Source organism: Eupeodes corollae, chromosome 2 (assembly GCF_945859685.1).
Source record: "Eupeodes corollae chromosome 2, idEupCoro1.1, whole genome shotgun sequence".
Taxonomy (NCBI): Eukaryota; Metazoa; Arthropoda; class Insecta; order Diptera; family Syrphidae; genus Eupeodes; species Eupeodes corollae.
This window is the reverse complement of record NC_079148.1, coordinates 20,464,736-20,490,467: the sequence shown is the minus strand read 5'-3', so window position 1 is coordinate 20,490,467 and position 25,732 is coordinate 20,464,736. Positions and strand designations below refer to the sequence as shown.

Here is a 25,732-nt window from a genome sequence, read left to right as displayed (position 1 = left end):
ATGCGCTGTCATGCGATTTTTTTAACATCGTGCTTGAAAGAATAGTGCAGAGCTCACACGTCAACACTAGAAGCACTATCTTTCAAAAGTCTGTCCAATTACTGGCATATGCTGAAGACATTGACATAATCGGAAGAACCCATCGTGATGTCAATGGGGCTTTTGTGAGTATTAAGGCAGAAGCGGCAAAAATGGGTTTAACGGTTTATGAGGGCAAAACAAAGTACATGCTGTCGTCTAGAAAGGACATACAACACCGACGTTTTGGTCAAAACGTCACATTCGACAGACGTAACTTTGAGGTAGTCAAGGACTTCGTCTACCTAGGCTCCGCTGTAAACGCAGAAAACAACACCAGCGCTGAGATCAAACGCAGAATAACTCTTGCTAACCGCTGTTTCTTTGGACTAAGAAAGCAATTGAGTGGTAAAGTCCTCTCTCGAGGGACCAAAGTGTTGCTATATAAGACCCTTATCATCCCCGTCCTGCTATACGGTGCAGAAGCATGGACCATGACCAAAGCGGATGAAAGCACCTTGGGTCGCTTCGAGAGAAAAGTTCTTCGTGTGATCTACGGTCCCGTATGCATCGAAGGGGAGTGGAGGAGAAGATGGAACGACGAACTGTACGGGCTGTACAGCTACGTAGACTTAGCAAGAAGGGTAAAAGTCCAACGACTAAGATGGCTGGGTCACGTAGAGCGCATAGAAACCAATGCTCCGGCCCGGAAAGTCTTCGAATCCGCACCCACAGGACAGCGCAGTAGAGGAAGACCGCGGATCAGGTGGCGCGCACAAGTGGAAGGTGACCTCACCCAACTTGGAGTGCGAAACTGGAGACATCTAGCTAGGGACCGAGCTAGATGGAGAAGTTTGTTGGGTGAGGCCCTAGTTCACACAGGACTGTAGCGCCACCTTAAGTAAGTAAGTAAGAAAGCTATTGTAATGAGTCCTATTTGTCAAATCGAAAATTTTGACATTTTTCGACGGTTTACGGTCCCTAGAATCGAAATAAAAGATTTTTAAAAAAGATGTCTGTGCGACGTTTTTTTTGTCGTCTATAGCTCAAGAACCAGAAAAGATATTGACTTCAAAAAAATTATGCTATAAATTATGTTTCATAATAACGCAAAAGGATGCAGAAAGGGCTCTCAAGAAAATTGCGTGGGTGGTTTTTTTTATAACAGCAGTTTAACAAAAAGGTGAACATTTTGGTTAAACTTAAATATCTTACGAGCCAAAAATGCTGGAGACTTGAATTAAATTTTATATAATACATTGTAACGTGATACCACATAAGTATATTTTTTGAAAAAAAATCCAACTAACTGTTATTTTTATAAATCAAAAGAACTGAACAAAAAATTTGTCACCTTGAAAATTTTACGAATACAAGATGATTTAATCTCCAAAACAATTTTGTGAAGCGAAAAATAAGGTTTTAAACATTTGGTAAAATTTTTAGAAAAATCTAATCGACAGTTTTTCTTACAAAAAATAAAAACTAAACAAAAAACTTAATAAAAGTTGGTAAAAATTCATTTTCCAAACAAATATCTTTTCAAAACTTTGAGATGTTGGCTTTAAACTACTTTTTTCTTTTAAAAAATAGTGTTGTTAACATTTAGTAAAATTTTGAGAAAACTCGAATTGACAGTTTTTTTTTACAAAAATTAAAAACCTTAACAAACAAATTATTAAAAGGTGGTAAAAATTGATTTTCGACTCAAATATCTTTTCAAAACTTTGATTACTTTAAAGTAATTTTACTTTTTTTAAAAATATTGTTTTCAACATTCGATAAAAGTTTTAGAAAATTCGAATTGACTTTTCACAAAAAATAAAAACTTAAAAAAATATTAACAAAAGTTGGTAAAAAGTTATTTTGGACTCAAATATCTTTTCAAAACTTTGAGGTATTGGCTTGAAACTAATTTTATCTTATGAGAAATATTGTTGTCAACATTTGGTTAAATTTTGAGAAAAATCGAATGTACAGTTTTTTTTTTACAAAAAAAACAATACTAAAACTTGGTAAAAATTCACTGACTACTCAAATAGTTTTTCAAAAATTAAAAGTATTGTCTTTAAACTTTTTGTATTTCACAGAAAATATTGTTTTTGATTTTCAGTTGATTTTGGATAACAGTCCGTTTTTTCATAAAAAAAAAATAAAATCTAAAAAAAATAGTACGCAAATTTGTTAAAAATTGATATTCGGTTATTGATTCCTCTCAAATTAATTTCATTCATAAAATTTGTCAAAATTTAAGAAATGCTACTAAAATTGGTAAACATTTGTTTTCGACTGGAAATCTATTTAAAAAAAACTAGATTTTCAAACTAAACTATTTCTTTATATGAAAAATATTGTTGGTAATTTTAAAATTTGTAAGAATTATTCAACTAAAAACTTTTTTAACCCAACACGAAAACCTAAAAACTTTTAAGCAAGACAAATCAACAGACGGGATATGAAGTTATCAGTGTGGGTCGCATCCCAGCCTCTTTTTTTTTCAAAAGTATTTGCAGCGAATTCCTATCACATAACAATTTTAGTAGTCCTTAAAGAATTATATTAAATAAAAATTATAAAGCAAAAAAGCATAATTACACAAGCGTCAGACTTATTTTGGAAAAGTGTAACTTTTGTAATATTTATGTAAAAATTCATGCAAATTAAAAAGCACTCAAAAAACACACACAAATTCCTTCATATTTATATCGATTTTATAAAAATTATTATAGAAAAATACACCTTAAAACATGGTTTACCTCTAAGTATTTTAATATCCAATAACTCCTTGTGACGTGTCCTTCTACCTTTTTTGTGTAATTTTTGTTTAAAGGTTAAGCAAAAAAATCATTTTTGTTTTGTTAATTGCATGAAATTTGAGACGATATTATTAATAACAAAAAATCAAAATATTGACGAAGGGTTTGACAAAAAATAAAGTGAAGCGACAAAAATAAAATAACACAAAGTTAGTCTTTTTCTCCACCAACAAAAATAATAAAAACGAAAATTAAAACAATTACAAAAAAATTAAAATAAACCAAAATTATGATAAACCCAACTATCAAATCAATAAAATAAATGTTTATAAGATTTACGTATGATAATAGTTCTTACTTGTTGTAAAATTACGACTTGTATAAGCAACAGATTCCTTATTGTCATAAATTGTATAAGCTTGCACTTGATATGTTGCTCCGGGCGTCAAGTCTCTTATATGATATTGGAATGCATTGTCATCAATTAAAATCGTACGATTCGTATCGTACGCATCCGAGAGTCCTAAGACCTTAATTTTAAAGGACGAATAGTTTCCCTGGAGCGGTGGACTCCATGTTATAGTTGCAGTCTTCCCACTGCGTACAGCTACCGATAGGTTTGAGGGTGGATCAGGAGCTGAAATAAAACGAAAAGGGAGAAAACAAAATTGAGTAAATTGAATCCTTGTTTTTGATGAAGAAGGAGAAAACAAGAAACATGAAAAAGGAAGGATCGATTACCGAAGAACAGGGATTAATTAATTAGTTCCGTCTTAGAGTTGGCAAATTTTTATAGAAAAAGTTGTTTTCTTATGGACTTTATTTAATCCACCCCTATAGAGTATTTCAAAACTCACTGCACAGACCTCACCTCACACTTACCGACATAATTATGGTTTTTCAAGTATATTTTGCTAATGACCATGCAATGATTTACTCGACTCTAAAACTTCTTCTGTTTGTTTTGGGGGATGGGGATTAAGAAAAATGGACATTTCTGTCTGTTCAATCAATTCCCTTTAGGTTTTGTTGCATTTCAGCCACAGGATACTTCGTAATTAGACTCAAACATAAGAAACACAAACTATATAGGAAGTTGTATATAATGTCCTGTGGCATGAAGATGACGTTTTTTTGTTTTGTTATTCGTCCGTTGGTCGGTCATCCTCAATTAGACCCCCAAAATAAATAAATAAAAACCAAGTAAGATTACATTTTCGAGTGGAGAATAAGAGAGGATAGTAAGACTATTGCGCTTGAGGCATTAAAGACTTAGACTTTCGTCCTTGCATAGAGGAGATTTTTGTATTCTGTCGGCCGGCAGTTGTTGTTGTTTTCGTGATTTTCTGCTTCCTTATCCATCTCCTAAAAATAAAAAAATACTCCACTTGTATTTTAATAAAAATCCATTTCCTTAAAGCCCAAGTAGCAATGCTAAATATGTATGTACTTGCATATATATGAATGTAAATGTGTAAAGTAAGGAAAGGACTTAATAAAGTAAAAAAGAAAAAGCTAGAGTGAGTTTCTGGTGTGATGGTAAATAAATCCTTGAATACTTTTTTTCAGCACATTGTTAAGTCGGCTTTTCGTATATAAACGAGTGGAGTATGTATAGTTTCAATTTTGTATTTTTAAGGATTTTATTTTTTATTTTTTAACTGAAGTTTATTTTTATCCTGCAAGACTCAAGTGTCCTTAGGTTTTTATTTTTCTTACTTCTATTCTGCATATAGAAATGGAATTGTGAGCAGAATGTATCCAAACTTTTAAGAGTCACAGTAAAATAGTATATGTATGTATGTGTACATGGTGTTATATGCGTTAGCATAGCGTTTGGTAATTAATTTTAGAAAATGAAACAGAGTCCTTGGCAGGACATTCAAGAAAAAAAGGATATGGTGCTTAGTCAGAAGGATTAAATAAATAGAGTATGATAATGAAAATATATTGATCGAGAGTGCTTCTTCTGCTTTTCTCAAGACGAGAAAGGACGGAATAAGACGAAAGTGGTGTACATTACATACATATGTTGTGTATTATAGGATAAAGGGACATAAATAGCTTTTATTTATGCTCAGTAAGTTGCTATTGTTTTATGTTTATTTTTAGATTTTGTTTTAAGGAATTGAAATATCAAATTGAATTTGACACAAGTGAAAATGTCTCTTTCCAAAATCTGGAGTGAATATTCTAAAAATTAAATATACACTGCCAATCACTAGGATGAGGCCACATATTTTTCAACCGATTTTCGGTCCGATACCTGTTGGAATTTGTTTAACCCGGAAAATTTTACTACATGAGAGTAGGTACATATTTTCATAAAACAAAGTGATACAATTATAGGGTTAATTAGAAAAGACCGTTGGAATTTCCCTACATTAATGAATGAGCTACCTAAAAAGGATATAAAAAAGTGAGTCACTAGGGTGAGGCCATTGCGAATATTTCGTTGTAGAAGTTCAGATCAGCAATTTTTTTCAAAATTTGGGTTACAATATTTAAGAACGTTTTACAAATAACTATTTTTATTAAATTTCAACTACAAATGGGTTCCGGAAAGACGTTGACAGTAGCAGAAAGAGGACAAATCGATGCTTTCAAGGAAATGGGACTCTCAAGCCGAGAAATAGCAAGGAAGCTGAACAGAAGTAAGACAGTTGTAAACAACTATCTTGCTGATCCTCAAAACTATGGAAAAAACCAAAAAGGACGCACAGCCCAAGCAACAACATCCCGAGAAAAGCGGTTAATTTTAAGTATTGCTTCAAATTCTACTCAATCAGCTACTAAAATAAGGTCCAAAAGCGGAGTACCAGCCAGTATTTCGACAGTCCGAAGGATAATAAGAAAAGATGGTACTATCCAGAGAAGAAAACTCAAAAAGAAACCTGTTCTAAAGCAAGTACACAAGGAGCTGCGAATGAACTTTGCAAAAGAAACATGTCTCTTGGAGCAGTCAATGGAAACGCGTCGTCTTTTCGGATGAAAAATGTTTAGCCTTGACGGCCCCGATGGTTACAACTTTTATTTCCATGATTTAAGAAAAGAGGAACTAATTTTGGGAAGACATCACAGCCGTACATCAGGTGTTATGGTGTGGGGAGCTATCACCTACTATGGCAAAATCGAATTGGAGTTTCTTTCTCCAACAATGAACGGAAACAGCTACAAATACTTGTTGGAACGCTCATTTCAGAAGATGAAAAATATTTTTGGACCTCTGCCTTGGATTTTCCAACAAGACAATGCCCCCATCCACACTTCCAGGGTTGTCAAAAGCTGGATTTTATCAGAAAACGTAGAGCTTTTGCCATGGCCACCCTATTCACCGGACTTGAACATAATCGAAAACGTATGGGCATGGCTATCTCGAAAAGTTTATGAAGGCGGTAGACAATTTGAAGACAAGGACTCCTTAATTGAAGCTATCCGTGATGCCTGGGACGAGATTTCACTTGACTATTTAAAAAAACTTTATGATTCCATTCCAAACCGTCTAATAGAGGTCATATCGAAAAATGGGGGCATACTCATTATTAATTGAGAAAAACCTAATAAATAAATATTTGAAAACCAAAAACTGTAAACATTTATTTCATTTTTTTGATATTTTATAAGATTTTTCATGTGGCCTCATCCAAGTGACGCACTTTTTCATACTGTTTTTAAGTAGCTCTTTAATTAATGTAGGGAAATTCCAACTGTTTTTTCTATTTAACCCCTTAATTTTATTACTTTTTTTAAAGAAAATATCTACCTACTCAAATGTAGTAAATTTTTATTGGTACGAAATTTCCAGCAGGTATAAAGAACGAAAATCGGTTGAAAAATATGTGGCCTCATCCTAGTGATTGGCAGTGTATTTTAAATTCTTAACTCTTAAATTAAAAGTTTTTAAGAGCCCTACATTGTATTTATTTAAGTTGTTTTTTTCCAATTTCTAATGTTGAATAGAAGATGCGTTAGGTTTTATTTTTGTAAGAAATAAAAAGTATAAATTGCATCGGCCGGGAATCGAACCCGGGCCGCCCGCGTGGCAGGCGAGCATTCTACCACTGAACCACCGATGCTCATAAATTTTCATCGGTTTGAAACTATTATTATTCAATGAGAAAATTCATGAAACTTTGAATTGAATTTGTTATAAAAGTAACAATTTCAGGGCAGCTAAAAGATTATTATGTATAACGCATAATTTATGAAATATGTTACTTGGTTATAAAAAACCTGCTTTAAAATACACACAAATTAAAGGAATCAAATTGTTTAAAATTCAATAAAATACAAACAAATTAAGTATACGCCTAAGTGTACCATTATGCTGCTTTGTACTTGCTTGACTTCCTGTCCGTCCTGATCTCTACATTCTAAGCTATTTGGTCGATTAAGTTAAAAGTTAGAAACTAACGTTTTAAACAGATTTGCTTTAGGCGTTCAATTATTATTTTAAAATCAAACATAAACGGACATTTTTAACTTCCCATTGGAAGTTATTGTAATGGGTCCGATTTTTCAAATTGAAAATTTTGACATTTCTCAACGTTTCAAGGTCCCTAGAGTCGAAATAAAAGATTTTTAGAAAGATGTCTGTGCGTGCGTGTGTACGTACTTCTGTACGTTCGCGGTGTTTTTCCGTCGTCCATTGCTCAAGAACCAGAAGAGATATCGACTTCAAATAAATTTTGTTATACAGATAATAAGGCAGAAAGATGCAGAAAGGACTCTCGAGAAAATTGCGTTGGTGGTTTTTTTTACCATAGCAGTTAAAAAAAGTTGAACATTTTAGTTAACCCTTAATATCTCGTGAACCAAAAACGCTAGAGACTTGAACTAAATTTTATATATTGTAACGTTATAAAAAACAAGTACATTTTTTGAAAAAAAATCCAGTTCACAGTTTTTTTATAAATCAAAAAAACTGAAAACAAAATTTGTCACCTCAAAAATTTTAAGAATACAAAAGATTTTGTCTCCAAAACAATTTTGTGCAACGAAAAATAAAGTTTTTAACACCTGATAAGATTTTGAGAAAAATGGAATCAACAATTTTTTTATAAAAAATAAAAACCATTAAAAAACGTTACTCAAAGTTGGTAAAAATTGATTTTTGGCTCAAATATCTTTTCAAAACTTTGAGATACTGGCTTGAAACTACTTTTTTCTTTTAAAAACTATTGTTGTCAACACTTAATTAATTTTTGAGTAAAATCTAAATAACAGCTGTTTTAACAAAAAATAAAAACCTATATTCAAATTGTTAGAATTGTACATTCAAGAGGACACAAGCATCCACAAGTTTTTTCTCAAAACCCACCTCTGTCTAGCAACTCCTACTCTCACCTCCCCGTGGTGAAGACTGGGTTCCAACCCCAGTGGAAAGTTGTTAGGGGCAACAAACGAGAGAGGGGGGAGAGGTGTTTCCACTAAGGCACCTCTCCTTATAGAGACGGTAGCGGAGGAATTCCCGAGATGGAATCAACGGTGGCGTCTACAGTTCCAGTAAGGTTGAACAACTTATTGAAGACTTTATAGGGCTTCTACGACTTATTCGGAGCCTAGGCGTATCGAGGTGACTTCCTGGCCATGCAAAAATCTCATAGTTGCGAAGCACCAACAAGCCTCGGATACGGACGGATTTACTGATGACAACCTAGCCAAACGAATTAAGGACAACGAACTTCGGATATGCATGTGGAATGTTAGGTCCCTTAACAGACCACTTGCGGCCAAAGAATTAGCGGAGGCCCTAGACTGCTATAAAAAGACATCACCGACATCCGGGGAATGCGATGGGATGGCCCGGGCAAAAAGAGGATGAAAAACTGCGATATTTACTATGGTGACTGCTACCGTGAAAACCAGCAGCGCTTATTTGGATGCTTTGTAAATGGAACCAGACTTAGGCAAGAAGTGTTGAGCTATAGGTGCATCAATGAGCGCCTCATACGTATCAATAGTAAATTTGCAACATTAGCCTGATATGTGCGCACGCCCCCACAGAAGAGAAAGATGACAACACCAAAGATATGTTTTTCAAGCTCTTAGACAAAACATATGAGCAGTGTCCTAGCTACGATATTAAAACTGTCTTGGCCGATTTTAATGCAAAGGCTAGGAAGGGAAGACATCTTTGGTGCAATAATCGGGAAAAACAGCCTGCGCTACAATACTTCCGACAACGGATTCAGGCTCATAGATTTTGCTGCTGGGCGAAACGTCATGGTAGCCAGTACGCGATTTCCACACCTCCACCTCCACCATTCACAAAGAACTTGGAATTCTTCAGATCAATCTACCGTCAACCAGATTGAATATATTGCAATCGACGCCAGACACGCTTCCAGCATCATCGATGTCTGAACTTTCCGAGGAGCTAACATCGACTCGGACCACTACCTCGTTGTAGCCATGGTAGCGCTTCGGATTTCCAGATCCTAGGCAAAACAAGGAGGTGCTGGGAGAAGGTACAACGTTGAACGGATACAATCGCCAGATATCGCAAAATCCTTTTCCGACTGAGTTACAAGTAACCTCTCTCGAAGTTCTCTGCTGCCAACACAAGTATCAAAAACCAAGATGCCAAGATGCAATCAGAGAAGTCGCCTCTGATGTGCTGGGTTTGAAACAGCCACCAACAAGGAACCCCTGGTTTGATGAGGAATGTCGGCAGGCAAATGCAGCCAAACAACAGGCACGCAAAGTGGCGCTGCATAAAAGGACGAGAGCTGCTCATGAGCTCTATGAGCAGAAGAGGCGAGATGAACACCGGCTTCTCAGAAGGAAAAAGAGAGGGCATGAGAAGTGTGCGGTCGAAGATATTGAGAGGTTTAAAAGCAGGAATGAGGTTCGAAAGTTTTATGAACAGGTGAAACGAAATTCACAGGTACATAAACCTAGAACCGAATGCTGCAAAGACGAAAGTGGAAAAATCATAGTAGAACCGCAGTCAATGCTGAGAATATGGAAGGCCCACTTCTGCAGACTTTATAACGGCGACGACGAACCGAATTCCGTTGTCAGGCAGGATGATCCATTTAACATAGACGACGAAAGCCAACAATCCCCTCCCGACTTAGACGAAGTAAAGGTGGCCATATCTAGCTGAAGTCTAATAAAGCCGCTGTAGCAGATGGCTTGAATGCCGAGTTCTTTAAAGCAGCCGAAGATAAGTTGGTTGGGAGCATGCAGCAACTTATCTGTAAGATATGGTCGGAAGAAAGCATGCCCGATGAATGGAACCTCAGTATTGTTTGCCCGATCCTGAAAAAAGGAGACCCTCTAAACTGCACCAACTATAGAGGAATCAGTCTACTTAACATAGCCTATAAAATATTCTGTGCCGTAATATATGAACGTCTAAGCCCATTGTAAACAACCTGATGGGTCCTTATCAGTGTAGTTTTAGACCAGGAAAATCCACAGTCGATCAAATATTCACATTACGGCAGATCCTGGAAAAAACCCAAGAACACCAAATCGACACCCACCATCTTTTCATCGATTTCAAGGCCGCATATAACAGCATCCACAGAGACGAGCTGTATAGAGCCATGTCTAGTTTTGGCATCCCTGCCAAACTCGTCCGTTTGTTCAGGATGACCATGGAGAATTCACGCTGCTCCATAAAGGTTGGAAACAACTTAACAGAACCTTTCGATGTCAAAAAGGTGATGCACTGCCACATTAATTTTTTTACGGGACCGAATTGGTAGGGTGAAGCAGGACAACCAGTTTTGGTGGCTTCAATCGGCACTTGATAGTGGGTAGTCGAGATGGGGTTTTAAGTCTTGGCCAGCTTACATACTTGTTTTATAGTCTTAGGGTTTAATTTCAAGTAGAATGGGCATGGTGGCACAAAAAAAAAAAATGGGTGGGTCTTGGTGTTGCGTTATAAATGAACGCAACAAGTTCTTTCCACATTTAATTTTAATTAAAAAAAAAATGATGCATTTTGCATCCACTTCCTCACTTGTGTTTTGTTTACAATGTTCGATTTGACAACTGTCATATTCCTTCCACACGAGGATGAGAGAGAGAGGGACGGCCATAGTCCTCCAAGTCTTGTTTCAGGTATCAAAAGAAGGATGGTTTCCATGGAAGTGAAACCAAACCAGATGGACGGTCTGGTCGATACGTAAAGTTTCATGAGAAGTCACTCCAAATGGAGAATTGCCTACGGCCCAACTTTAACTCTTAAGAAAACTTTTTTTTTGTAAATTTATATTCTTTTGTAATTATTTTGTTCATGTTGTTAATCATTTCTAACGTCAAGTACATATATTAAAAAAAAGGAAAGTAAGATTGTAATACGTAAAAGAAGATTTCATAAACTTATGGACGATTAAGTTTCGGGAAACTTAGTTTGGGGTTTAATGAACAGATACCAATTTGTAATTATCTTTTTTTTCCTTTCGCGCGGTTGTTTTAAAGTTAAAGTTAAATTTAAAGTTAAAGTAAAGATTTTTCTCGATCTTGAATTTCGTAGTCGTTGTTCGATATCAAGGTAGAAAGTGAAGCTGGCTGAATGTAGCACCTGGAATCGTCGTGACCTGGAAGTGAATCCAGCGGCGGCGAATTCCAGGATGACTTGCATTTAGCTGTGAGAGAAGAGCGAGTAAGCGGGATCGCGAGAATTTCATCACAAGTTGAGATCAATAAGGCGATCTCCGATTGTCTGTTGATGATGTGATTGAAATCCGCCACTCCATATTGGCTGAAAGCTAAAATGGCGGGAGAGGTAAAGAAGAGATAGGACAGATCTTGAGATCTGGCCGTCAATTCTTGGCAAACTATCAAGGTGTGAAGATTAAAAGAAAAATTTTGATAATTTCGAACAAAGATTTAGAAAAAAAAGATTGAGAAAAATTATAAAAAGTGTCGTGATTGAAGAAAAATAAGGAAGAAAAAAAGAAAGAAATTAGTTGGAAAAAGTGCTAGTTGGGGATTTTCAGAAAAAAAAGATAAGTACAATTTTATTGGTTCTGTGTAAAATCGTTTTGGTAATTCATTTTTTGTATCCCCAATTTATTGATGGGAATTAAAGCCTTAACGGTCCATAGTTTATGAAATCTTTTGCTTAATTGTTGGAAAAGATCTTGAGTTTTCATCCTGCTTTTTGCAAGGTTTCTCAGGCATATTTAAATTAATAAATAATATCTTAAAAGGTATCCATTTTGTTCTTTCTTTTTATTTCTATAGTGGTTTTATTTTTGTGTTGGTGTTTCTTCTTACGTTTGCAATTTCCTTTTTTTTATTTCAGAAAAAAAAATTGCTGGCGCCCTTTTCTTACTTAACGTAAGTACGCCCCTGTGGCAATTTTTCAATCAAAACAATATTTTTGATATCAACGTGATATCATATTTACACGAAACTTAATCAATTCATTTTTTGATTCATCGATTGATTGTTAATTGCTCGAGCTCGTCGTGGTGGCAGCACTTAAATTGCTACCTGTTGCAATTTTTGCCTCGTCGCCTATTCGCCGCTGTTGTTTGACAGTTCGGCTTAATTTACTTTACTTCGTGCAATTGAATATTTCGCGCGCGTGATTTGTTTAATTTGAATTCCTTTTCTTTAACAAACCTAACTTTTTTCACTGGTACTGAAATCGCAAGCGAGAAATTGACAAATCCTCCAAGAGTAATTCTTGTCATGAAGAGTGCTTTCTCAAATAAGCCGTTCGGATATGGCATATAAACTGTAGGTCCCTTCCATCTCTGGTTGAGAGTTGTAAATTACTAGGCCCTGGTTCTCCATGGACAGTTGCGCCACCTAATTTTGTTTATAAAGCCCGCTTAAGATATGTGCAAAGAGAAAAAAATTACTTAAACGGAAACGGAAGTCGCTTTATTGCTGAAAATGAAAAATAAAGAAGTCGATAATTTCGAAATGAAGATATTTGTTTGAGCTTCTTTTGAACATCCTTAAAAGTCATTTCACAATATCATTTTCATAAATGGCTTAGCAAAACAAGGACGAAAAACATTAATTTGTATTTCTATATAACAGATAATAAGTTCTACATTGTAACACTTTCTTCAAAGCTTATCACCTCTTAATCTTTAAGCCATTAGGAGAAAGTTCATCGAACTTTTAAACTTTAAATAACCCCTAAAGTTTGTTAAGTGTGAAAAATGTCGAAACTTTGAATGAAATTAAAGATTTATGATTTGTTAAATTTTTGAGATAAATTAACCTTTTTTCAAGAATTTAATATCTATACGCATAGTAAGTTCCTTTTTCATTGATCCCTACTCCCTATTCCATATTATAACTGCTTCTTGTGATTATCCCTTAAACCAGGAAACTCTATCAAATCAATTTATTTTCCTCAAGAGGTAAATCACAAGCTTAAGGTATCCCCTATTATTCCACTCTAAATATCTACATATATAAAACGAAGTAGGTCGCTGTGGGTTTTTCAGCTAAAGAAGAATCAAGAGCTATAAGATCTAAGAGTTACCTTTAGCTATATTATAGCTTGACTCTATATAGAGGTATACTACACCTAAAGAAAAGGAAATTCTCACTGAAGTGGATTCTTGTCAAGATTTCGTATAATAATTACAATCATCGTCATCATTATTTCTTTTGAAGGACTTTTCCAGTCCTTCAGCGTCGTCGTCATCGTTGACGATAAAGGTTGGGTGGTTGGTTGTTGGGAAAAAAGGCTAAATTTTATTATAGCTTAACATCAATCCTAATCCTTCGCAATAAACGAAACATTATAGAAATATCGTTGGTATAAAGATTGACAAACCCATCAACTGAACCTAACCGAACCGACTCAAGTCTATATTGTTTACTTCTCTCGGCTCTAATGAAAGGTTAAAGAATGTTCATTGTTATACTCAGTCGTAACACGACATCAACTATTTATGAAAATTTCATTAGGGAGCTTCTTATAAGGAGCCTCACTTCTTCCGACTAACTATGTTTTCCTTATAGTTCGTTTGTTGTTGTTAATTTTGATGTTGTTTTAAGGACAAAGAGCGAAAAAAAGTGTCCTGAATTCTTGGAGGCAGAACTGCAGGACGACAACGCACATATTCCAGAAGATTATGCATGTTTAGTATACGACAACAAGACGAGTATGTTAATTTTTGAACAAGCTCTATATGGAGCTGGAAATTACAACATATGTACATAAACTTATATACTATATATGCATACATACTTATAATTATTCCCTATGTGGTATAAGAAATTATAATACGACTACTTTGCTTGCCTGATGGCTGTGGCTTTGGCTTTTGCTGCTTCTGAAAAACTCTCCCTGGGGAGGATTATTCAATTAGAGAGTGTTTTAAATGTAAACGTTCTGGAATGAAGGGCTCTTCGTCCTTTCATGTGGGTAAATATATAAAATTTAAAACAAGAAGGTATTTCCTGTTAGTTGCGAAGGAGGTCAACTATACACACATAAAATATATTGAGGTTTTGTTGTATATTCATAGTTGTTTGTTCTTCGTTTTTGACGGCAATTAGCATCGTTTAAGGGATAAACGCGTAATTTTAAGACGTGATAGTTGGCTTGTTGGTTAAGGCGGAAATAGAGATGATTTTAGATTTTAAAATTGGGACCAATTCGTAACATTAGATAAAGGAAATAGTATAGTATAGTTCAATTTATTATTTCAAGTTGGTAGCTCTGGCATTTGACACCTGTCAAACTCAGCTGTTATTTGAAGTTTCATGACATTTGACAATGTTTTCTATTTACGCTAATGGATCGCCTTTCAATCGATGGTAATGTTATCAAAACTTACTGATGTTGTAATACCTGTTGAAAATATTGAAATGCTACTGATGATCCAACATTAACTCAGGTCTTACAACTGACGATAGAAGACCATGACTTGGACGATATGGGGTTAAAATAAGACGGGACAAGAAGCTATTTATCAGGTCACGTTAGTTTACGTTTTGGCGACGTCAATTGGTCTCTAAGATCATTCAATTTGACACCGTATTCATTACATTATTCAAAATATGGCGACACAAAAACGGATAATTTTTTAGATTTTAGAAAACAATGTTGTAACAAATTTCTATCACATTTTTACTGAACAGTGGGATATTTTACATGGAAATCCGCAAAAAAATATATAGAAACTTATGTACCCAACAAATAAACAATACAAATAAACTCTGCCTACTTCCACGCCCATTTTAATCTTTTTAACTTCCCATAGGAAGTTATTGTAATGGGTCTGATTTGTCAAATTGAAAATGTTGACATTTCTCAACGTTTTAAGGTCCCTAGAGTCAAAATAAAAGATTTTAAGAAAGTGTGTACGTACGTTCGTACGTCCGTACGTTAGCGAGGTTTTTCTATCGCTATCTGTATTTATTTAATCCGTTAATTATCTAATAATATAAACTTATAGCTATTTACATAATTTTTAATTTAAAATTTTAATTAATATAGAAATAAATAAATACTATAACAAATTCAAAAAACTTTCTTTAAATTGTTTACTTTTAACATTGTCATTAACAGATGAAATTAAATTATAAAATTTATTGAAGGCTGAAATCAATTGATTTAAAGGGCTATTCATATAATAGTTAGTTCTGCTAAAGATCGGACATAAAGGTATCTGTCTTCTTATGCTAGTTTGGCTATAGCTAACATTTAGACGATTTAGAGCTGTTGCGGATATAATAGAACCATTAATTAATTTTAAAATAAAACAAAATTGGAGATATTGTCTATGTTGTGAAAGTGTAGGGAGGTTTATTAGCAAAAGTCTCTGAGAATAAGGAGGTGGTGTAAATATTTGGGAAAACGGAAGAAAACGAAGACAAAAACGCATAAATCTTTTTTGGATAGTCTCAAGTCTGTCAATATGGACTGAATAGTATGGTGCCCATATAACACAGCCGTATTCAAGTATTGGCCTTACAAATGATACATAAAGAAGTTTTAAGACGTATGGGTCACGAAAGTCACGAGAAAAACGTTTAATAAAACCTAGAATTTTGTTAGCTTTTTTAATTATAAAGTTATAATGGTCACAGAACGTTAATTTACTGTGCCCAAATAAGGTCAAGAGAACCAATTCGGCTAAACGGCAGGCCAACAAAAAAAAAATGGAGAAGAGGGAAGGTATCACCACGGAGAGTGAATTCTCAGACTACGCCGAGTCTGAGAAAACTGAATATATGTCAGAAGGTGGAGAGGGGCTCTTCAGGTCTCCGAATAAGGATTTAATCCTATCGGAGCCAGAGTCAGTCCCGCAGAAAAGCAAGGCTTCGGAAGTAGCGGCGGACCTCCAAGATGAAAGAGAACTGGTGCAGACCCTGCAAGAAAAACAGGCAGCAATCAGCCAGATCGAGCAAAGCCTCAGTAAGCTCAAGGAGGAAATTAAGCCCCTCCGCAGTCAGCTAAAGCTGAAACAAGAGGCGCGCCGAAAACAAGAGGCAGCCCAAAAACTACAGCAGCAAGTACAACAGCAGCAAAAACAACAGCAACAGCAGCAAAACCAGCCACAACCCAAGCCCGCTCCCAAAAACACAGGAGCGGAGCAAAATAAAAAGAGGCCATCAGTAGTGAAGGGCCCAATGTCCGAGGGCCCATCGACTTCCGCTGAGGCCAAGCAACAGCTACAACCAAGGCAGCAGGAGCAGCAGCAGCAACATAAACAGCAACAACAGCAACAGAAGCAGCAACAGCAGCAGAAACAGCAGCAGCAACACCAGAAACAACCACAGGCCAAGAAAGAAAAAATACCACCAATAAGGACCCATAGAGTTGACCTGGACGACATAAAACAGGTATGTAAGTCGGCCACTAAGGGCAATTTTTTAATTAAACTCTTAAGCGAAAAAGAAAAGAATTATTCGGTCCAGTGCTTCTCACTGGCCGAATACAAGTTAGTAAAAGGGTTGCTAAAAGAGGCCACAGCTGAGTTCTTCAGCTACACACCTAAATGTGAGAAATTTAAGACGGTCCTTCTGAAGGGCATAAGTTCCTGCACGGAACCGGAGCAGCTCATTTACCGACGGAAGCAATTGACATTTACACCACGCTCTTCAACAATGCACTGAATAATGCATATTATCCAGTGCATTGGAAGACCGCTGTGGTTCATCCTCTCCCGAAAAAGGGAAAGGACAACTCCAACCCGTCAAATCTTCGGTCGATAAGTCTTCTTCCGAGCATAAGCAAAGTTTTCGAAAAAATCATTAATAGGGCTCTGACTAAGTGGGCTGCGGACAACATTCCGGATAATCAGTTCGGGTTCAAGGCGGGTCATGACACAATTCATGCTGCGTCTAAACTCGTTTCTGATATCCAATGGAACAAATCAAAACAACAATGCACAGGTGCTGTCCTGGTTGATTTGAAAAGGCCTTTGACACCGTATGGTTAGAGGGTATTTACCTAAAATTGAGCAAGCTTGGCACTAGCAAGCCATTGTTGTATATACTTTATGATATGCTTAACGGTAGAAAGTTTGTTGTCAAAAGTGGCAATGTAACTTCTACCACAACATTCTCAATTAAAAACGGTCTTCAACAGGGAGCGGTGAATTCGCCGATTCTTTTCAGCATTTACACCAGCGATCTGATAGGTAGTCTTACAAAGGCAATTGCGTACGCCGACGATCTAATTGCGTACAGAATGGCCGGAAAGGTTGAGGTTATTAGAATTCTCTTGCAGCGTGATTTCGACAAGATTCAGCGATATTGCGACGACTGGTAACTGAAAATAAATGTCCAGAAGTCAGAGACAATTCTGTTCCGGACTCCGTTGGCTGGGGCCACGAGGGATACGTGTGAGAGTTGGCGCAAGATGGTCATCGTTGATCTTCACGGGCAGCCATTGGCGAACAAAAGTGTAGTGAAGTACCTCGGTATCTGGTTAGATCAGTATTTATATTTCGACAGACATATAAATGCTGCTCTGACCAGGGCCAGAGGAGCCTTCGCTCTGACGAAACGACTGTTTTTTAGCAGTCGGCTTGACCCCAGAGTGAAGGTAATTTGCTACATGGCTCTCATACGGCCAATGATCGTTTATGGTTGTCCTGTGTGGTTCAACGTTGCTTCTTCCCAGATGGAGAAGTTTCGGGTGTTCGAGCGGCAGTGTTTACGAGGCTGTCCCGGCTTATATCGAACAGCCGAGTCTTCTTATGTGCATTATTTTTCCAACGAGGTCCTATACAACGGGGCTCGAATCAACAGAATTGACAATTTCGTGATAAAACTCGTTCGAGGTCACATTGTAAGAGCTATGTCTTGGACCAACAATTTAATTTTCGGGGCGTTCTATCCGAACGACGAGTATTTTGAAAGTGCACGCTTGAGCGGCTTCATTCCACCAGAGGCATTTCTCTTTTAGACAAATGCGGTCTGATACAGGATAGATTGGCAGTCCCGTTAATCTACCACGTCAGACGAAGAACCGTGGATAGGCGACTCCCGTACAATCGGGACGTCATGGCACAAGGTGGAGCAGAGCTCTTTGGTTCGGTAGGGCTGTGTCCGAGCGGGACCGAACTGATAGGGTGAAGCAGGAGAACCAGTTTTGGTGGCTTCAATCGGCACTTGATAGTGGGTAGTCGGGATGGGGTTTTAAGCCTTGGCCAGCTTACATACTTGTTTTATAGTCTTAGGGGTTAGTTTTAAGTAGAATAGGCATAGTGGCACACTAACAAAATACAAAAAAAAAATTAAAATTAAAAAACAGAAACAAAAAAAAACATGTATATAAAAAAAATATAAAAAAAATATAATAAAAAAAAACATAAAAAAGACAATAAAATATAAAAACAAAAAACGTTAGATTTGCTGCTGTGGTTGTTCTAGTTTTAAGTAGTTTATAGGTAGAATAGGTAGTTTAAGTTAGCTTTAAGTTTTATATTAAGGACCTTATTTTAAGTAATTTTTAAGTAAAAATAAAAAAGGACCTTGATATTAGTTTTTTCTCATAATTTTCTAATAAATACAAAATAAATAAAATTGAATTGAAGTTAAAATAGATCTTAAGGCATTAGTAGTCAGTGTTATAGTTTAACTTAGAGTGTCCGTATGGGACCATTAAGTTAGTTGTAAGTTATGGATAATTAGGCTAGTTTTATGAATTTTTGTCTAGCTTTAAGATAGGTTTAAGAATGAATTAATAAAAATTAATAATAAAAAAAAAACACCCGTCCAAGATCCAACTGATCCAGGATCTCAACGTTCATGACCATAGAAAAATCATTTTTAGTGACGGTTCGTATTTTAGGATGAATGGCTGTGTTGACAAGCAAAATGTGTTGACACCAACCCACGCGAGGTTCATCTGGTGATAATGGATCCTCAAAAATTTACCGTTTGGTGTGGATTTTGAGCCGGCGGTAATTGGTCCGTACTTTTTTAAAAACGACGTTAGTGTCAACAGCAAGCGCTATATAAGAATGATAACAAATTTCTTATGGCCCAAATAGAACCATATGGACCTAGACGACATGAGGTTCTGGCAGGTCGGCGGCGCTACGTGCCACACAGCAAACGGCACTATTGAAATTTTGCCCATCTACTCACTCTTATGGAAAAACCCTTTACAACAATAAATTCAATTTAGCAATTTGATTACTTCCAAAGTGGTAACTTTTATGAGGAAAAGCTTGAAGATATTTTGATCGAGGAATGTTTAAGCTTTAAACGAGTTCCTGATATTTTGTCTATAAAAGTTATAGTTCGGAAAAAAGGCTACATTTTTAAAAATATTTCGGGGCTTTTGAACCCCTAGGAAATTGTTTGAAGAGGAATTTTAAGTTTCTGTTCGTTTTTACAGTTTCTTAATTTTCAACTGTATAGCCTTGAAGAAAATAGATAAAAATTCCTAAAAAGCGTTTCGGGGGTCTGTGAACCCCTTAAAAATTGTTACAAGAGATATTTTCAGTTTTTTGGTTTTTGGCAGTTCTTAAAATTTTAACTGTTAAAATCTCTATTAAGTAAAAGAATAAAATTTTTTAAAAGCGTTTCAGGGGTCTTTAAACCCCTAGAAAATGAGTCCATGAGGAATTTCCATAGCCTCTCTAGATATTATTTCTTTTTTTTAAAGAAATTCTAGCAATCAGCCTATTTTCACGTCATTTATCATATGGTTGTCCCCCTTCTTTGGAAGGAATAAAAATCTAGTTTTACACGTTTTCCCTCCTTTTTCATCAAAAGATTTCTGCTTCCGCCTATGGTGACATTTTGTTTTTTGACATATTTTTATGCTGTCAACATTTAATAAATTCTGAAAATATTAAAAAAGTATTTAATTTGTAAATCCCATGGAAATGACGTTATTTCTTGATACTTAAAAGATATGGAGCGGCTTTACATTCTGGATTTCATTTAATTTAAGCATACAAAAACTCCATCACACTCAATTTCCCAATCAATCCCTGTTTGATAAGTTAAAAAAAATAGCATACATACTAAAAGTACTTAATAGCTTTTGATCTTTTAAACGCCAAATATTTGCCATACTCAATCCATCCAATTTACTTCTTTTTTTTTGGAAATTCAACAAGAATAATTAAATGTTAAATCATTCTTTCATGTTTCGTTTTATCGTGTTTTTTTTTTTTTAATAAATTAAAAATGTAACTAAAAGAAAAACTTACCCGTTGTATTGGTCACTGTCCACGTTAGCCAATCGTGATGCGTTGAATTTGTATAGTATAACCAAAAGTTATACGTTGTACCGGGAAGCCCATGGGAAAATTGTATCTCATCGCCAACATCCCTTGATGCGATTGTCGTATTTGCTTCGGGATAGCCAAAGGGAGGACTATAGTCCAAACGGTAGAAAGAGTCCTCCTGTCCCAAATTGCCTGGAATCTCAATCACTAAATCAGCAGCTCGTGCAGTCTGTACGAAAAAAAAAAATGAGAAATCCAATCATACGAAGTTCTGGACAAATCAGGAAGTTAAAAATGGAAACAAAAAATACAAAATAAAAATGAAAAACAGGAAAAAACCATCAACGAGATATCGATTCAAGGATATTATACTGTTTTTTCTTAATTCCAACTATAGCAGTTCCATCTATTGGCAGAAATTCAATGCTACGTCAACGACGACGATGTCGTTTGTCTATATAAAAACTTTACAGACAACGATGACACTTACTTCTCTTTATTTCCTCACTATACCAGCCTTAAAGCCCACCAGCCCCTCCCACTTTTTTGCTACTTCCATTTCCGAACGTTTATTTCATACAGATGCAAAACGAACGCCTCGATAGAGAGGATACACGTCGATTTGAATATCATGAAATATTCATTTTACATTAAGAGACATGCCAAGAGGGGATGGTTTTTCAACAGAGAAATTGTACGGAGGGGGGTTTGAGAAGAAGAGGGGGAGATTGAAGAATTGAAGTAGTAGTTTTATAGGTTTAATGCACACACTCCTTTGCTTTACTTAACTCCAAGAGTGCGAGATCTCTACAGGAGCATCAGAAACCCTTATAAATGGATGGCGCCCAATGCGAGGCACGAAGGAGACTTTAGTAATGGAGTGGATTTTCTTAAAATGATGTGCTTAAGTTTGTATGAAAGATGAGTGCGGCAGCAGTCTGGCAAGCAGGGCATGAGCTAAAAGAAGACTTAGACAGCTAAATGGGTTTTCAATTACCCATGTAGCTTAAAGTGTAATTTTAGTTTTAGTAAGTTTGTAACAAAGTTTAACAAAGTTAACCCCCATCGAATGCCACAAGGACAGCTAATTAAAATAAACAAACTAACCTAACCTGAGAAATATAGAACACTACACCTAAGAGGAAGTGTTAGGTACATATACAAACGTGTGTATACTCGTACCTGTCCTTGTTTTATAATAACGTAAAACAAACTTGTAATCCAATAGCTTTCCTGGTAAATTCCCATTTTCATTCCTCTATTCTGATGACAAAGAGTTCGCGTATATAGTGCAGCGCGTTATTTCGTGACTTGGCATCAGATGACATTTTAGTACGAACTTCACTGCTATCAAATTAATTGCACTTTTCCAGATGACGATGACGGGACGCGATGAAGGGAAACATTATGCGAAATAATAAACAAAAAGGGCATAAAAAAGCAAACAAAAAAGAACGCCTTTAAAAAGCTTTTATTGCATATCGTTTTATGCGCTCTTAAAAAAGTTAAACTTCTTTTTGAATTTTTGCACATTGACTCTGGTGCTGGAATTGGTGATGATGATGGTAATGGTTAAAGGTGGAGGCAGATGGATAACAACGCGATGACGCGAGTGATTTGAATTGGTAAGCGGATTGAATACCCCTACAATATTTACTTGCAGTGCTCTACGCCTATGCCTATAGACAAATCGAATGCAAAAGTCATTTCTACTAATGAATGCAATTAGCATGACAGTTGATTTGTTTTCCTGGACGAGTTGTATGAATGCCAAATGAGTGTATAGCCTTAGTCAGGGACAAGGCAGGTATATAAGGTATACGATGCGGCTACAAATAGGTGGTAGATTTATAGACGGTAAAGTGGGTGTTGAGTTGGTTATACGTTGAAAACAGTATATGATAGGCATATTAAAATATACCCAAGGATGAATATAAACTGAGAGGAGGGAGAGGAGAGGGAGAATACACGGATATACAATTTCCTGAGTCCATTGGCAAAGATATTTCCGTTTGAATTAAAATTTATTAATGATGTTGATGATGATGCAAAAGAGTTGATGTAGGAAGTTTCTTTTGAAAGGTGAGTTAATGGTTAAAACATTAATAATTTGTGTATTTTATTTGAAGATAGAAAACTCTTTTGATGTTTTCAAAACGGAGATGAACGGAACGGAAAAACTGTGAGATCATGCATGAACGTCATACTTGCTTTAAGAAGAAATGTCAACCTTGCAGTTAAGTGTGTTACAATTTAAAGAATTTAAGGCAGTTCCAATAAACATACTGTGGCAACTCCATCAGTGTCGCAAACATTACCAACACATCAACAAGCCACATAAGTAGCAGCGCCAAAAATAAGAAAGAGAAAACAGATTCTGTTGCCGCGACAAATTTATTAGCTCAGTTCAGTGTGCGCCTTCGTAAAGTTTATATTACTTTTCCTTTTAGTAATTTAATAAAAGATATATTATTTATTAGTCTTCGACTAAATCCTAATTGTTTTATTGGTGTAATAGTCATTACACTAAAATACATAAGGTTCGTTTAAAACAAAACAAATAGTTTTTGTTTAAAAAGGAGTGGATGTGCACACACCTTAAATAAATCATTCATACGCAAAGACCAATGTTATCTATTAAAATCTTAAGCTCAAATTTAAGAAAACGATGTAAAAACACAGAATGCGGACATTTTGCATTTCCGCTTTTCTCTCGTCCATTTCTATTACGTCTTTCATCCGAGTCGGTACTAGAAGAATAGGACACAAAGAAACTAACCATTTGTGCTGGTGCAATAAATAACTCCGACCAAAATAATTTGTTGAATAAAGTTTTTTGTATTTTTTTTAAATAAAAAGTTAGTTCTTTTATTGTTATTCGAAGAATTACATTCGAAAAACTACAAACTGTCAAATGTATGTATAGATTTAGCTAATTCATAGAAAAGATGATTAATTCTGAAGCCACATTTACATCATATAAAACTATTCTTCTATTTTAAGTTAACCATTCACGAACAAGGCTTATTTTCTTGTGTGATGACTATTACTACTCCTTTCCGCGTTATTCATTACCTAACTAGTTAAGAAAAGCTTGGCTTAACAAAACCAATTAGAAAAAATCTTGTACCGCACTTCTTAAAAGATTCAAATTTTTGACAGAAAAACATTGTATTTTGACAGGTTTTGTTACGTAAATGTCAAATTTTGATTTTATTTTTTGTTTTACTTTTTATCGACTTTTGTGTAAAAAGTTATGTAATCTTGATATTTCTTGAAATTAACATTCATTGCTAGAAAAAAAAACAATTAATTATTTACTTTCAATTTGTCTATTAGAAACTCCCATTTAACATTGAATTGAATTATAACCAAAAGGGTGTGTTCCATGAAAGTGTTTTTCTTTTATAGTCTTTTATAACCTTTAATTGAAGTAAAGTAAGTTAATAGTAAAAAGATCGTTTTTGTTTAATGTTGTTAAGTTTTTTTCTTTCTTTTATTATGAGTCATTCAAACTCGAATTGAGTTGGAAGTCAATTTTTTTTGCTATCGTAACCAAATGATGGTGCAAACAAAGAGATGAGTCAGTTTTTAAACTAACTTTACTATTTCACATTTAAACAATCAAAACCTTACAAATAAATAAAAAAAGTGTATCTTTTCTGGTTTATTGTTTTAAGAGGTCACACAAACAAACACACAAACTGACAGCTGACAGTTAAGTTTTTAACACATTCTCTAAAAGAATCTAAAACGTTGCATTAAGTATGATTGCATTTTGAGACGACAGCAGAGGTTAAGTGTCGTTTTTATTTTAAGAGTCATTCAAGTGTGTGGTATTACTTTTTGCTGACAGTTGTTAATGTGTCACAAACATTGAAAGTTAAATTTCAAAACCAAAAAGAGAACGATAACAAAAAAGATAGACTGATGAGAAAATATATTGGCTTGATATCATTATACGATTATACAAAAAAGAATTAAATTAATTTGAATTGACAGCAGCGGCATCGTTTTGAGTGTTGCAGCATCAACCCAGTTCCCAATTATTTTGCAGTCTATTTCTACTTAAACGTTTTTGTTTGTGAACTAGCCTATATGTCATGTGACGTACATTTTTATTTTGTTGTTATACCTTTATTGTTGTTATTGCCTGAATGTCGCCATTATGTCTCCGCGTACGGAAACTCACTCATGGTTGATTAACTAAATTGAAAAGAGCTGCTCACACTGGTTTTGTGAAATGATGCGACCAACAACGACTACGACTACGACGTCGACGATGACGACGACGATGGATGATGGGTCTAATGGTGGAAACAAAATGGAAGGTGTGGTGGGGACAGAGAAATACAATATGTCAAACATTAACTTTCACTTAAAAAGAGATAACATGCACACTGCATAGCACATTTATCCAAACAGTGTACAGACATTGCTACTGCACATATTAAGCACTTGTGGTTAAACCCCCATCCACAAGCACTATATGAGTATATACATATGTAGAACATCGAAAATGAGAGAGTGCGGAGAGTGGTTTGGAGAATACTCGTTGATTTTTGAAATTTCAAGTCGATTGGGTCTGGCCTGTCATGTGGAAGAATGAATATTGAATTTAAAAATGTGCTCTGCAAAATGTGAAGTGCCAAGAGTTTTTCTTTTTTAATTTTGTAGTTGATTTTTTCCTCAATTTTATTTTTGTGTTGAATTGTAAACGAAATTAAATTAAACATTCATGTCTGTGGGCTATAAGCACTGATGATGGGTTGCGGGCCGGTGTTTGGTATTTTGAATATGGGTGCGTTCTTTTTCATGTGGAGTGCTGCCACCGCCACCGCGGGTTTGTGCATTTTAGTAGTGCATTCACCCCATTTTCTCTAAATTAAATTAAAAAAAAAATGTTTTGTTTTGATATTGTGTAGTGAGCTCACAGGTGAAAGGCAAAGATAAACAAATATACATGTCTTTTTAGAAAAATAAGGAAACATAGTGTGTTGTTTACTTAAGATGGAAGCAATGCAAATGTGTTCTAGAAAAGAAATATTTTCCGTGTTTTTCAAAAGTGTTTACATTAGAAAATTGATTACAAAATAGTTTTAAGAAAAATGTTGTATTACAAACAAAAAAATTATACGCTAAGCAGATAAGTGTAAACTGGGTGTCATCATAATATAGAATTAAGTAGACCATATATGTAGGGCAACTGTCATAGTAGACGATCATAGCTTGATTCTTATGACCTAATGACATACGAATTTGATTTGACAGCTGACTGCGTTCCAATAAAGTTGTTATTTAAAAGTCTTGGAAGATCTTAAA

At 35.3% G+C, this 25,732-nt stretch overlaps 1 protein-coding gene and 1 non-coding gene across 3 annotated transcripts in view; both read right to left on the bottom strand.

The window, feature by feature from the left end:
• The window catches only part of LOC129946647 (tyrosine-protein phosphatase 10D-like), a 255,611-nt gene that overhangs the window by 21,013 nt on the left and 208,866 nt on the right, over positions 1-25,732 (bottom strand). For both annotated transcript variants that reach the window (XM_056056900.1, XM_056056899.1), the window contains exons 2-3: positions 20,393-20,639; positions 3,133-3,411 (exon numbers count right to left, since the gene is read on the bottom strand). In XM_056056900.1, coding sequence (XP_055912875.1) covers positions 3,133-3,411; positions 20,393-20,639 — 526 coding nt within the window. The remainder of the gene's footprint in view (positions 1-3,132; positions 3,412-20,392; positions 20,640-25,732) is intronic.
• On the bottom strand, positions 6,780-6,850 carry Trnag-gcc (transfer RNA glycine (anticodon GCC)). Its single transcript has one exon. It is a non-coding gene; the product is annotated as a tRNA-Gly (tRNA).